Here is a 14,713-nt window from a genome sequence, read left to right as displayed (position 1 = left end):
TTTGTACTTGGTTTGTTTCATTTGGTGTGGTATTTTCGAGGTTCATCCATAGTGTAGTATGTCAGAAGTTTGTCCCTTTTTAAGGCTGAATAATATTGCATTGCATGGAAAGGGCACCTTTTGTTTGTCTGCTCATCCATCAGTGAATATTTGGGTTGCTTCCATCTTTTGGCTGTTGTGTTTGGGGCATTTTAAACATAGAGGCTTCCTTCGATATACTCTTAATTTTATATATAATTCCAGGGTTTGTTTGTTTGTTTTGTTTTGTTTTTTGCATTTTTACCTCTTTTGATTCCTGTTTCTAGATTATATGAGATACCTTCATAAGGTTCTAAAAATATATGTAGTAAAAAGTCTCCTTTCTACCAGTTTCTCTTCCACTCAGTTCTCACCTTTACAGATAATCAGAATTTTTTTTTAATGTTTGTTTATTTATTTTGAGAGAGAGATAGAGAGCATGCATGCACATGTGTGGTGGTTGGGGAAGCGCAGAGAGAGAGAATCCCAAACAAGCTCCACACTGTGAGCACAGAGCCTGATATGGAGCTTGGACCCATGAACCATGAGATCATGGACCCAAGCTGAAGTCAGATGCTCAACCAACCGAGCCACCCAAGTGCCCCTGTTTTTTATTTTTTAATTTTAATTTCAGTATAGTTAACATACAGTGTTACATTAGTTTCACGTTTGTGATACAGTAATTCAACAATTCTATACATTACCAGTGCCCATGGTGATCATGTACTCCTACTTCCCTTTACCTATTTCATATATCCCTCTACCCACCTCCCCTCTGGTAACCACCAGTTTGTTTTTTAAGAGTTAACAGTCTGGTTTTTTGTTTGTCTTTTTTCTTTGTACATTTGTTTTGTTTCTTAAATTCCACATATGAGTGAAATAATATAGTATTTGTCTTTCTGTGACTTATTTCACTTGGCATTAGACCCTGTAGATCCATCCATGCTGTTGCAAATGGCAAGATTTCTTTCTTTTTTATGGCTCACAAGTATTCCATATGTATATATACCAATCCATTGATCTATCAGTGGGTACTTGGGCTGTTTCCATAATTTGGCTGTTGTAAATAATGCTTAATAATCATTAGGGTACATACAAATTAGTGTTTTTGTATTCTTTGGTTAAATACCTAGTAAATAGTGAAATTACTGGATCATATGGTAATTCTATTTTTAATTTTTTGAGGAACCTCCATTCTGGTGAGCACAGAGACTGATTCGGATCCTCTGTCTGCCCCCTCTCTCTGCCCCTCCCCTACTCATGCTCTCTCTCTCTCCCTCTCTCAAAAATAAACACTAAAAACACATATACATGAAAACATATACATATATCTATATAGATAGATATTTTGATAGATATACACATACACACAAACCATGACACTTACATACAATAAGAAACTATGCAACTGTAAGAACAGAATGAAGTCTCTTTCTGTGTATCGACATGGAAAGATCTGTAAGCTATTTTTTAAGTGAACAAAGGAAAGTCCATTAGAGTATATACATTACCGTCTGTGTAAAAAAAAGGAAATATAAATACTGATTCATATCTGTTTGCATAAAGGAATTATAGGTTACCAAAAAAAAAACAAATTGTATACAACTCAACACCAAAAAAACCAATCCAACTAAAAAATGGGCAGAAAACAGGAATAGACATTTCTCCAAAGACATGCAGATGGCCAATAGACACATGAAAAGAACATTAATTATCAAGGAAATCAAAATCAAAATCACAAAATCAACTCACACCTGTCAGAATGGCTAAAATCAAAAACACAAGGAACAACAGGTGTTGGTGAGAATGTGGGGAAAAAGGAACCCTCATGCACTGTTGGTAGGAATGCAAACTGGTGTAGCCACTGTGGAAAAAGCAGACAGCCAGATGCAGGGCTTGAACTTACGAACCACAAGATCATGACCTGAGCTGAAGTTGGATCCTTAACCGACGAAGCTACCCAGTCAGTTTAATCATTCCTCTGAGTCTTCTGCTATTACAAGTTTTTATTGCTGTAACCAACAATGTTGTAATGAGTGGATATAGCTTCAGTTCCTTAAATTATAGCTAGGATATTGCACCCAAGATAAAATATTTGTAAGTTGGTGTTGTGAACAAGTTTTTCCAACTGCCTATAGAATTTTAAATGTTGGTGAATCTTTTCTGTACTATATGCTTAAAGTAGGAAAATAGTTCACAACAAACTGTTCTTTGCTATAACAAACTTAAATATATAAGAAAACTCAAATAAATTGAAAATTATTTCTTTCAGCTTGGTGAACTCCTGAGAGATTGGCGACGTCTTAATGTTGCTATAACCAGAGCCAAACATAAACTGATTCTTCTGGGATGTGTACCCTCACTAAACCGCTATCCTCCTTTGGGGAAGTTACTTCATCATCTAAACTCAGAAAAATTAATATCCTTTTTGTTTTGTATATGGTCACATTTGTGCTTTGTGAGTATTTTATGTACTTGTATAATTAAAACTTAGTGTCCTGTGTTTTCTATGGGCATATTTCAAAGACCTGATTTTACAAAGGAAAGAGAGAAAACAATTGTCAGGAAGTTATTTTATTTTACTTTAATTTATTATTTTTATTTTATTTTATTTTATTTTATTTTATTTTATTTTATTTTTATTTATTTTATTTTATTTTATTTTAGTTTATTTATTTTGAGAGAGAGACAGAGAGAGGGAGCAGGGAGGGTGCAGAAACAGAGAGAAAGAATCCCAAGCAGGGTCTGCACTGTCCATGCACACAGAGCCCAACAGAGCCCAACGTGATGTTCAAACTCACAAACTGTGAGATCGTAACCTGAGCCGAAACCATGAATCAGAGGCTTAACTGACTGAGCCACCCAGGCACCCCTATTTTATTTTACTTTATCATTATTTTTTTAAGTAGGCTCCATGCCCAGTGTGGACTCCAACATGGGGCTTGAACTCACAACCCTGAGATCAAGACCTGAGTTCAGATCAGGTTTGGACACTTAACTGAGCCACCCAGGTGCCCTGTCACAGGAAGTAATTTTAAGCAAAAACTGAAATAATGAAGGTGATGGAGAAGGATGATTTGTGAAGGGAGAAAGGGAAGAAAAGGGACTTGATCTGCTGCCCTAGGAGCAGAATGCATGTTTCTTACCCCTTCTGGATCCTCTCACAATAATTTATAATTATTTTTCTTTAATCTGGAACAGAATATTAATATAAACAAAAAGGGGTGCCTGCATGGCTCAGTCAGTTAAGCATCTGGACTGTTGATTTTGACTTAGTTCATGATCTCACGATTATGAGATCCAATCTGTGAGACTGAGCTCTGAGTCAGTCCCCTCTTTTTGCCCCTCCCCTGCTCGTGCTCTCGTGTGGAAAAATTAAATTAAAAGAATTAAAAAATGGAGAATTATTCCTAGTCATATTATGGGTTATTAAGATAAATCATCTTTTAAAAAATTATATGAAGGCCTTAGGCTATGATATATAAACCTTATTGCTTAGGTACATTATTATCCATTTAGCACTTCTTTAAACCAAATTACAAAATGTTGAATAATGTCATAAATGTCTTCCTGCAATTCCATTTTGTGTTAAGTATATCTTCCTTAATTTATTTTACATCATGGATCTTCCATCAGAGGAAAATGAAAGTCTTTGTCATGTATTAGGTGGTTTTCAAAGAAGATAAAGCACTGTTTTCCTTGCTTTTCTTTCACTGGCATAGTGATCTTCTCTAAATATTACCTGTTATTTGTAATTTGGATATGCTGTGAAAAGTGTCTGGTTAGACTATGAAGATGACTTTTATCCCAAGGATATGAAATAATGTAAAATGTACTCTGCTCAGAGTTCCAGTTTTTTGTTTATTTATTTATTTATTTTTTGGTATAATCTTTTAAATATAAAGTTCTATCACTATGCAGAATTTAACATAGTATTGTTTCAGTATAAGTGTACCCAAAACTGAAAAGTATGTTTATACGTACTATAAGTATGTTTTTGTGTGACCTAGAAAGAGTTTGACAAATTTTTACCAGCTTTATTGATGGATTAACTCCAGGATCTGAGAAACTTTAAGACTAAAATTTCAATACTAATTTGATTTTATAGGTTTTTATCATATTTTGCTCATTCTTTAAGAGATTAGGGAAAGAAAATTATTTGTTTTTATTACCTAAGCACAGCCTTATGATGATGAGGACACAGGTGTGATTCTTTTCTTTGTTTTGAGATCTCTGATCCAAAGACCATTTTTCAGGATTTTTCCCCTGACTATTGCTTTTGGGTATAAGGTATATTTTTACTTTAAATCTAGTCTTTTAAACTATTAATTATAAATTTATTATTTCTCCCTAATTCCTGATTGCCCCTTAATCTCCCACTTGTTATTTTCAGTAGATTTTGATATAAAAGAAAATAATTCTTTTGAGAAGTTTTGTTTGCTGAATTGATGATAAAAAGTTTATTTTCTCCTATTGTTCATATGACCCTTTGTTTTTAAACACTACTCAGTTTTCTCTCCTCTCTCTCTCTCTCTCTCTCTCTTTTTTCTTGGGAATAAAGATATTTTTGTAAAATAATTGCCTCAAAATGCTTAAGTTAAGTAAATGGTGATCAATTTTAACTTTACTGTATCCATCTTCTGTGGGAGGATATCTCTCTCAAGGTTGTATTTTTTTTTTTTTTAATGAATGTTAAATGTGTTAAAATTGTTGCTTCTACCTCACCTCACATGTTCCTTAAAAATTACTTGAAGTTTTTTATTAAATAAATTGTTTTCTACTGTTAGACCTTAGTATGTCAATTATTAATCCTGATCACTAATTAAGTTCAGGGTTGCCCAGCATTTTTTCAGGTGGTAACAAGTGAAATGTTGATAATGCTGTAAAGCTGTATATAAATACTTCTGTAGCACAAAAATGGAAACCATTCTTTTGGCAGGGAAAGAAAAGGCTTTTTGGAGAAGGTATCTTATTAAAGTCTGGTAAAGACTGGGTAGAATTGCATAAATTGTAGACAAATCTAGATAGAGGGTACAACAAATGGGAAAAGGAAAAGAAATGTATAGGCAACAGCAAAAATAGTTTAGTATAGTTAAACATACAAGGAAGTATTAGAGACCATGGATTACAGACCATGATTCCCAATACTGGCACATGAAAGCAATTTTAATAGGTTACAACCAGCTTTGCTTTTAAAGGAAAAGAGTGGAAAATATTAGGGTATATCACATATAAAAAAGACACAAAAGGGGTGCTGGAGTGGCTCGGTCAGTTGAGCATCCAGCTCTTGATTTCGGTTTAGGTTGTGATCCCAGGGTTGTGGGATCAATCCCTGTTGGGCTCTGCACTGGGCATGGAGACTGCTTAAGATTCTCTCCCTTTTTCCCTCTGCTCCTCTCCCCTGCTCGCTCGCTCTCTCTCTCTCTCAAAAAAAAAAAAAAAAAAAAAAAAAGACACAAAAGTAGAACAGTAAACTCCTGTATATATATATATATTCTCATCACCCATATGTAATATACCCATCACCCATATGTAATGGAAGATTTTGCTGCAATATTTTCAATATTCTTTTTCTCCTTTGCTGAGATGATTTAAAGCAAATTCTAGATGTCATCTAATTTCACTGCTATACTTCAGTATGTGATGAGCTTTTTAATTTTTTAAATTTTTATTATTTTTTTTTTTTTAATTTTTTTTTTCAACGTTTTTTTTATTTTATTTTTGGGACAGAGAGAGACAGAGCATGAATGGGGGAGGGGCAGAGAGAGAGGGAGACACAGAATCGGAAACAGGCTCCAGGCTCTGAGCCATCAGCCCAGAGCCCGACGCGGGGCTGGAACTCACGGACCGCGAGATCGTGACCTGGCTGAAGTCGGACGCTTAACCGACTGCGCCACCCAGGCGCCCCAAATTTTTATTATTTTTAAAAAATATGTATTTTTGAGAGAGAATGTGTGTGCATGCATCAGCGGGAATGGGGCAGAGAGAGAGGGAGATGGGCAGTCTCTGGGCTGTCCATGCAGAGCCCAACATGGGGCTCGAACTCACGAACCATGAGATCATGGCCTGAGCCGAAGTTGGATGCTCAAGCAACTGAGCCACCCAGGTGCCCAGTGATGAGCTTTTAAAAAATAGTATTTTTGTTATATGATGATATTAGTAAGCTTAAAAACCTAGATTGTTAGCTTTAGTAAATCAAGGGCTTAGAATAGATTAATATTCTACTTTAATCCTGTTAATTTAGTTTAAACATAGACACTAAATTCCAATTCTTTTCAACACAAGGGGACTAGAATACCCAGCAAATGTATATTTTGGAGCTTAAGAATATCTACCTCAAAGGGAGAATTTATTTGCTTGCTTTAAATAAAACTAGTCTATTGCTGAATTAAATATCTTTCCTACTTGTCACCTATAAAGTCCCTGGGGGAAAAGCAACCTAGGAAATAAAGCTCTTTTCCTTTGTTTTCATGGTTCTATAAAATAAATACTTAATTTTATATGCTTTCTCAAATGCACTTAGAATACAAATACTTCCTTCTTTACCCATCACTTGGAGAGAAGAAAAATGAACAAGTCAGTCATATTTCAATATTTAATAGCAAGATAGAAGGGGTTAGACTTGTAATGAGTTTTAGACTCCTCGGAACACTAAAAACTTCCTGTATCTTGATATATGAAAATCAAGCCAATTTGTATTGGTTCAAATTCTGGTTCTGTCCCTTAGTTCTCTGAATAGAGAGGCAAGCTATTTAACCTTTCAGAATTTAGTTTCATCTGCAAAATGGAGCTAATTCTATCCTCATAGAGTGGTTTTGAAAATGAAAAAGACTCTGGCCTAGGAACTGATGTATAATTACATGTGCACTAATAATAGAGGGGGCATGGAAGATCAGTGGTGAAAGGATAATGGAATAGTTGTCTACACATAAGGAAAAAGTGAAATTTGATCCTGTTTCACACCATTCACTAAAATCAATTCTGGGTGCAACAACAGGCCTAAACATGAAAGATGAAGCTATGTAACTCTTAAAAGCTATGTAACTCTTCATGACCTTGAGGTGGGGAGGATTTCTTAAGACAGTAAAGCATAAACCATAAATTCAACTACAAGAACAGTAAGAATTTATATTTATCAAAGTCTCTATACAGTGAAAATATTAGAAAATGACAACACATAATTGACACCAAACTAGTATGTAGAATATTAAGTAACATGTACAGGCCACTAAGAAAAAGGGCAAAAGAAAAATTGGCTAAAGACCTGAACAGTTTCTTTGCAAACGAGAAACTCCAAATATTAAACATGGGGGAAGTGCTCAGTATCATCAGTAAAATAATGAGATACATACAAAATAGACCCATCATACAATCGCTTACCTAGAAGATTGGCCAGAAAAGAAATTCTCACAATTCTAAGCATTAGAACGAACATAGAGCAACAGAAAAACCAAACTGCTGATACATTTTGAGAAAAGTTTTAAAAAGTTTGTCAGTAAATTTTTTTTAATGTTTATTTATGTTTTGAGAGACCTAGAGCACGAGTGGGGGAGGAGCAGAGAGGGAGGAAGACACAGAATCCAAAGCAGGCTCCAGGTTCTGAGCTGTCAGCACAGAGCCTGATGCGGGGCTCAATCTCATGAACCATGAGATCGTGATCTCAGCCAAAGTCAGAAGCTTAACTGAGCCATCCAGGTGCCCCAGTAAATTTTTTTTTTTAATTTTTTAAGCTTATTTATTTTTGAGAGAGAGTATGTACACATACACGAGTGGGTTAGGGAGAGAGAGAATCCCAAGTGGGCTCTGCGCTGACAGCAGAGGTGGAGCTTGAACTCACAAACCCCGAGATCATGACCTGAGCCAAAATCAAGAGTCGGATGCTTAACTAACTGAGCCACCCAGACTCCCCAAGTTTGCCATTAAATTTAAAGAAAGGCATACGTTATTTATTTTGAGAGAGTGTGTGCAGAGCGGGGCTCAAACTCACCAGCCATACTCATAAACTGTGAAATCATGACCTGAGCCAAAATCAAGAGTCAGATGCTTAACCAGCTGAGCCACCTATGCGCCCCTATTCTTAACGGTATGCCCTACTGACTCTCTTGCACATTGGCATAAGAATATATATCATACAACCTGGAAACCCTACAACCTGGAACTTGGACATGATTGATGTTGAACAAAAGAAGTGTAACAAAATTCATGTTACTCCATTTGTGAAAAGCTTACAAACAGGAAAAATAAACTACTTGGTTTAGGGGCACATATTTGCATGGTAGAAACAGCAAAGCAAGGAAATGATTCTCATAAAAGCCAGAATAGTATTTACCTAGGGGGATGATGAATTGTGGCTAGGTGAATGGTGAATGGGTCCATCCTGTGCTCACTGATCTGGTGGTAGTCACTCAGCTGTTCATTTTATAATGATTCTTTAAACTTGTAGAGAGCGAGTCACTTATGTCCAGCAATAACCAAGCCGTTAAGGGTACTGCAGCAATCAGATATTTGAGGAGACCAGCACCTGCTGACTGTACCCCAGTACAAGTCTGATAACAAGCAGAAGCAGAGGAGCTCCGCAGGAGCCGAAGACTGATTAAATTCCTTTAAAAAAGGGAGGATTGGGGCGCCTGGGTGGCGCAGTCGGTTAAGCGTCTGACTTCAGCCAGGTCACGATCTCGCGGTCCGTGAGTTCGAGCCCCGCGTCAGGCTCTGGGCTGATGGCTCAGAGCCTGGAGCCTGTTTCCGATTCTGTGTCTCCCTCTCTCTCTGCCCCTCCCCCGTTCATGCTCTGTCTCTCTCTGTCCCAAAAATAAATAAACGTTGAAAAAATAAAAATAAAAAAGGGAGGATTGGGCCACCTGGGTGGCTCGGTTGGTTAAGCATCTGACTTCAGCTCAGGTCATGATACTGTGGTTCACAAGTTCCAGCCCTGGATGGGGCTCTCTGCTGTCAGTGTGGAGCTCGCTTTGGACCCTCTGTCCTTCTCTCTCTGCCCCTCCGCTGCTTGTGCACTCTCAAAAATAAACATTTTTAAAAAATTAAAAAGGGGCATCCGCATGGCTCAGTCGGTTAAGCATCTGACTTTGGCTGAGTCTGAGCCCCAAGTCCGGCTCTGTGCTGACAGGTCAGAGCCTGGAACCTGCTTGGGATTCTGTGTCTTCCTCCCTCTACCCCTCCCCCACTCATGCTTGGTCTGTCAAAAATAAAAACATTAAATAAAAAAAGGGAGGATATTTTAGCAAACTGTCAAGACACCTCAGACACCCCTCTGTGAACACTTCAAAAAGGCAGCTGCTGCTGAAGGCTCTGCCTGATGGATCTCAGAACAAAACTGAGATCCTTCAGTGCTTGAACATAATATGTAAACGCTAAGAGGGGACCCAACAAGACTGAGGCTTTATCTCAACTGCACACCCACAGACTTCTGGTTTGGTTTGTTAACTTCCTACTGGCTGTGTTATCTTTTGTTGTGTGACTTGTAAACCCCAGTTAATCACGTGGTGAAATGTCATTGAGTTCAGAATCCTGACCTTGTTTTATAATTATGTTAATCTTGTTTTATGACTGAATAAGGCTGACATTGTGGAAAAACACAACTCGTGTTTGTATCTTTATAGCTTGCTCATGACACTGTATATATGTTGTATACTTTTTTCTCTATGTATGATTATCTCACAGTAAAGAAAATTAAAAACCAAAAGAAATAAACATAACAGAACTATACTGGCTAAGGTGTTGAAGAGAAAAACAGAGCCCCATTTTCATGAAATTTCTTGGTCTTTCTGGCTCCGCCACTGTCTTAACAATTGCTGATCTAACTAGGTAATAGCTTAAGTTTCCCAGGCTTAACCTACCGTCATGTGCCCATGTGGGTTTTTTTTCCTCTTAAAAAAAAATTAAAGGGGCGCCTGGGTGGCGCAGTCGGTTAAGCGTCCGACTTCAGCCAGGTCACGATCTCGCGGTCCGTGAGTTCGAGCCCCGCGTCGGGCTCAGGGCTGATGGCTCAGAGCCTGGAGCCTGTTTCCGATTCTGTGTCTCCCTCTCTCTCTGCCCCTCCCCCGTTCATGCTCTGTCTCTCTCTGTCCCCAAAAAAATAAATAAACGTTGAAAAAAAAAATTTAAAAAAATAAAAAATAAAAAAAAAAAATTAAAAAAAAAAATTTTTTTTTTCAACGTTTATTTATTTTTTGGGACAGAGAGAGACAGAGCATGAACGGGGGAGGGGCAGAGAGAGAGGGAGACACAGAATCGGAAACAGGCTCCAGGCTCTGAGCCATCAGCCCTGAGCCCGACGCGGGGCTCGAACTCACGGACCGCGAGATCGTGACCTGGCTGAAGTCGGACGCTTAACCGACTGCGCCACCCAGGCGCCCCTTAAAAGAAAATTTTTTTTGAGTTTATTTTTGTGTGAGAGAGAGACAGAGTGTGAACACGGCAGGGGCAGAGAGCAAGGAAGACAGAATCTGAAGCAGGCTCCAGGCTCTGAGCGATCAGAATAGGTCCCGATGCGGGGCTTGAACTCGCAAACAGTGAAATCACGACCTGGGCCAAGGTCGGATACCTAACCGACTGAGCCACCCAGGTGCCCCTTTAAATGAGAAACAGGTAGCTTTATCTCTATACCTCTGTCCCTTGATTAGTGTGGCCCTTCCCCCTGCCGGTGTATTTACTAGTTTAAAAGTCGTTTTGGGGCTGCTTAGTTGCAGCAGATTTCTGCCTACTGTTAACTGCTTCAGATTTTCTAAATTCTTCTGCTCCCCTAAGAGTTTGAGAAGAGTGAAGGGAAGCGGTCAGGTGTGTCAGATGAACCCCGCCCCCGTGTGGATGAAAACGTTTGCACGTGGCTCGCACCCTTTGGCAAAGCGGCCCCAGCGCGCCAGCGAAGCCCCCGGGTGAGAGACTGGTGGTCCGGCCGGTGACCAGCCTCAGGCTCCTCACGGCGAGGTCACCTTCACGCTCCTCTTCCTTCTCCTTCCGGTCCGACTGGACGCGAGGAGGCCTGGCGAGGGCGGGTTTCTCTCCCGCCGGTTGCAGGCCCCGCGGCCCCCCACTCGCGGCGCCGCGGGACCGCCCGGGCGTCCTCCCGCCGCCGGGAGCGCTGTGGGCCGCGGCAGGCCTGGTGGCAGACGCCGTGGCGGCTGCCGCGCGCCTGAAGGAATCTGCTGGCGGGGCCCAGGGCGTCCCCTCCCGAGACCGCGCCGCCGTCGCCGCCATGGGTAAGGGGAGCGGACCGAGAGCGGACCCCGGGCTCTCCGTCCTAGGACGCGGCCGGGCGAGGAGGATCCGTGGTGATAGGCACCGAGGCCTCGGGTCGCCACTGGGGCCCGAGTCCGGGCCTGGACCTGGGCGGGGGCAGCCGGGGACTCGGGGGCGCCGGGGATCGCCATGGCAACGCGCGGCCGCCCCTTGTTCCCTCCCGACCCCGCCCGGGTTCTAGGGCCTAATGGCCGAGGGCTCCTTGTCTGACGACTTCCAAGGGGCGAAGCCAGGGTCGGCCAGGGGGCCGCTCCCGGGTCGGTGGAACAGCCGCGGACGGGCGATGACTTTTCAGGTTTGGGGGTGGCGGAGGGAAGACGCGTCTCAGGTTTTGGCTTGGGTGCCCGACGCCAAGGGCGGGAGAGGTGCAGCGATGCCGCGCAGGACCCCGGGTGAGCCCTCCGTGGGAAACCTGGGGCGCCCCGAGCCCTTTGGGCAGCCTTACTGCAGGGAGGCAGGGAGGGGACTCTGGGCCCGGGCGAGATGAGGGGACTGGCCCTTGGCCTTGTTGGGGCTGCGAAGAGCCGGACACATCTTCGAGGCCGGGCGGGGCGCGGTCGGCGTGTAAACGCTCCCGGGCGAGGAAGCTGCGGGCGCGGAGCATGGACCTGCCTCGGAGCAGCTGTAAAGGCGCCTTTTGTCTGCTTGTCCCTTCACAAGTTACGGATCGTGATCCACACTGTTAAGAAAAATGAGAATTGGTACAGATTATGAAACATCAAGTGGTTTCCGAAAAATGAGAGAATCATACCACGATGCAGATTTGAAGGAATGATGTGTGTGCAGATTTTCCACCAGTTAGCTTGGTCATAGCTGTTGTGGGTGTTTGCATTTTTAGTTGCTTAGAATTCTGACTCAGGTTTCACCCTTAGCTCAGAACTTGAATACTGGATCATTGGAAACCCTGGACTTTTGTTCAGTAGAGGAGGAACGGACACTTGGTTCACTTGGACTAGTAGATTTGTCAGAGATTATGAAAGGTTATACTAAGTGCTTTCATTTTTCTGCACTTCATTTTGTCATCTGTGTTGGCTGTAAATATTCCTGCCTGTCACAACAGTGGTGAGAATAGGGGGAAACATCTGAATCTCTAAATTAAGAATAAAATTTGTGGGGAAGAAAAAGAGTTTTGTGATATGAAAATATCAATTAAAAATCAGTTTTTTTTTTTTAAATGTATCTATTAACTTAGTTTTTGAATCAGCTGTGTGGAAGGGCAGGAAACTTAAATGTGAAATAAGGACTCTGCTTTTATTTCCTCTGGGAAAATAAAGGAGTCAGGAAATACAGAACTACAGTAACAATGAAAAAACAAGATGGAAAGAGGGCTAAAATGAAAGAATTGAATGGCGTTGCCTGTATCCCCTTATTTGTCCAGTTGTTTTTATTTACCTGTCATATTTATACATGATACTGTAATTTTAAAATTGTAATTGCCTTTTATTGCCAGTTCTGAACATTTTTTGCCTTGAGATTCATCCTTGGACTACTGCTGTCCACCTTTTGCATGAGACTCTTAAATATGTTATTACTCCAATCTTAGCTCCAGAAGTCATTAAAAAAAAAAAAAATCAAAATTCATTCTCCCTGAAGAGGTACCACAAAAAGTAAAATAAATACCAGAAAATAACAAATTTGCACAGTCTTGAGAATAATCCATAAACTGTGTCTTGGATAGGCATGGTAATGTTCTATGGTGTGTGTGAGAGACAAAAAGAGAAAGTGTGGGTTAGTTAGGGAGACTAATTTGTCAACCAGAGAAAAACAGCATTGTTCATTTTACAGCAGAATGAAAGGGTTTATATATTTTTCAATGTCATGTCTTGCAAATGATGATGGACTCCTTTCTTGTGCTTTCAGCTACAAAAGACCCCACAGCTGTAGAGAGAGCAAACTTGTTAAACATGGCTAAGTTGAGTATCAAAGGACTCATTGAATCTGCTCTGAGCTTTGGCCGCACTTTGGATTCTGACTATCCCCCCTTGCAGCAGTTCTTTGTTGTTATGGAACATTGTCTGAAACATGGTCTTAAAGGTATCATGAGATTAAAAAAAAAAACTAATTAACTTATAATCCCCTTGTTCCATCTTAAACATCCTGGAAAATGTGATATTTGTTGAGGCCATAATTATTGTTACTTTACATTTGAAAAATACTGGGTGGGTTGGTTTTGGGAGAAAACAGCCTACTGCTTTTTGTTTTCTTAAATAAGTTGTCTTCGGAAAATGCCTACTTAGGGGCTCCTTGGTGTCTCATTTGGTTAAGCATCTGACTCTTGGTTTTGGCTCTGGTTCATTAGATCGAGCCCACATTGGAGCCTGTTTGGGAATCTCTCTCTACCTCTTTCTGGCCCTGCCCTGCTCTGCTCATTCTCTCTCAAAATTAAAAAAAAAAAAAAAAAAAAAGATGCCTACTTAGTGTTTTGTAAAAACATTTTCCATTTCCTCCCCCCCCCCCCCCAACATATTCTGAAGTGATTTGTTTTCTAGGGGAATTATAGAGTTATTTAAAAAATTTTAAGCTTAAAACAATGTTAAAATTAAAAAAAAAATTAAGCTTAGTGATCCCAGTATGAAGTCTTATTACTAGTTTCGGCCCTGTTGAACAAATACATTAAAATAGTTGATTGTTGGGGCATCTGGGTGGCTCAGTCGGTTAAGAGTCCCAGTTAGGCTCAGGTCATGGTCTTGTGGTCCGTCAGTTCAAGCCCCATGTTGGGCTCTGTGCTGACAGCTCAGAGCCTGGAGCCTGCTTCAGATTCTGTGTCTCCCTCTCTCTCTGCCTCTTCCCCACTCATGCTGTCTCTCTCTCAAAAATAGACATTAAAATTTTTTTTTTAAAAATAGTTGATTGTTGAAATATAAACCTCCTTGGGACCCTGGAAGAAATCTAGAAAGATTTTCTTCTGGATTGGGTTATCGTAGAAATGTGAGTGTTCCCTGGAAATGATGATAATAGTGGATATTGTATTCTTCTACACAGTTGAATTTATTGTTACTTGTGAAATGTTTATATTATATTTAGTTATTTAATATACATTGTGTAATAACTATTCTTTTACTTATTGTATTAACAGTTGTTGGTAGTTTTGGTCTCTACTTCTTTTGATCAGCTGTGTAGGGGCTCTGTGAGTAAGAGTTTATACCCAAGTGACTATTATAATGCAAAAGAAGTGACTATTATAATGCAAAAGAAGCTTGCCTGGTTCCTTGTTGGTATAGTATGAACCTGGTTAAGTTGGGCAGACCTAGAAGTTCTAAGGGGCAGGAAAGTGAGGATCAATGTAAACAGCAAAAGAGCTTTACATAAAATTGAGAAGGAGACTTGACATCGAAATTTGAGACTCTATGTGATGTTATTAAAGTACTAATTTCTTTTTTTAATTAAAAATTTTTATTGAGATATAATTAACATTATTTTCAGGTATACAACATATTAT

General features: G+C 40.1%; 2 protein-coding genes across 10 annotated transcripts in view; both read left to right on the top strand.

Moving 5' to 3' along the window:
* The window catches only part of DNA2 (DNA replication helicase/nuclease 2), a 50,785-nt gene extending 45,981 nt beyond the window's left edge, over positions 1-4,804 (top strand). For all 3 annotated transcript variants that reach the window (XM_045437609.1, XM_045437611.1, XM_045437610.1), the window contains 2 exons: positions 2,291-2,437; positions 3,636-4,804. In XM_045437609.1, the coding sequence (XP_045293565.1) occupies positions 2,291-2,437; positions 3,636-3,704 (216 nt within the window). In that variant the 3' untranslated portion in view covers positions 3,705-4,804. The remainder of the gene's footprint in view (positions 1-2,290; positions 2,438-3,635) is intronic.
* Positions 4,805-10,845: 6,041 nt separating this feature from the next.
* The window catches only part of RUFY2 (RUN and FYVE domain containing 2), a 50,692-nt gene continuing 46,824 nt past the window's right edge, over positions 10,846-14,713 (top strand). Inside the window, exons 1-2 of one of the 7 annotated variants that reach the window (XM_045437598.1) lie at positions 10,846-11,234; positions 13,135-13,308. In XM_045437598.1, the coding sequence (XP_045293554.1) occupies positions 11,231-11,234; positions 13,135-13,308 (178 nt within the window). In that variant the 5' untranslated portion in view covers positions 10,846-11,230. The other 6 variants (XM_045437599.1, XM_045437601.1, XM_045437602.1 and 3 more) reach the window with 6 other exon arrangements.

Source organism: Leopardus geoffroyi, chromosome D2 (assembly GCF_018350155.1).
Source record: "Leopardus geoffroyi isolate Oge1 chromosome D2, O.geoffroyi_Oge1_pat1.0, whole genome shotgun sequence".
Lineage (NCBI taxonomy): Eukaryota > Metazoa > Chordata > Mammalia > Carnivora > Felidae > Leopardus > Leopardus geoffroyi.
The sequence above is the reverse complement of the archived record's forward strand: the minus strand, read 5'-3'. Positions and strand labels throughout refer to the sequence as shown.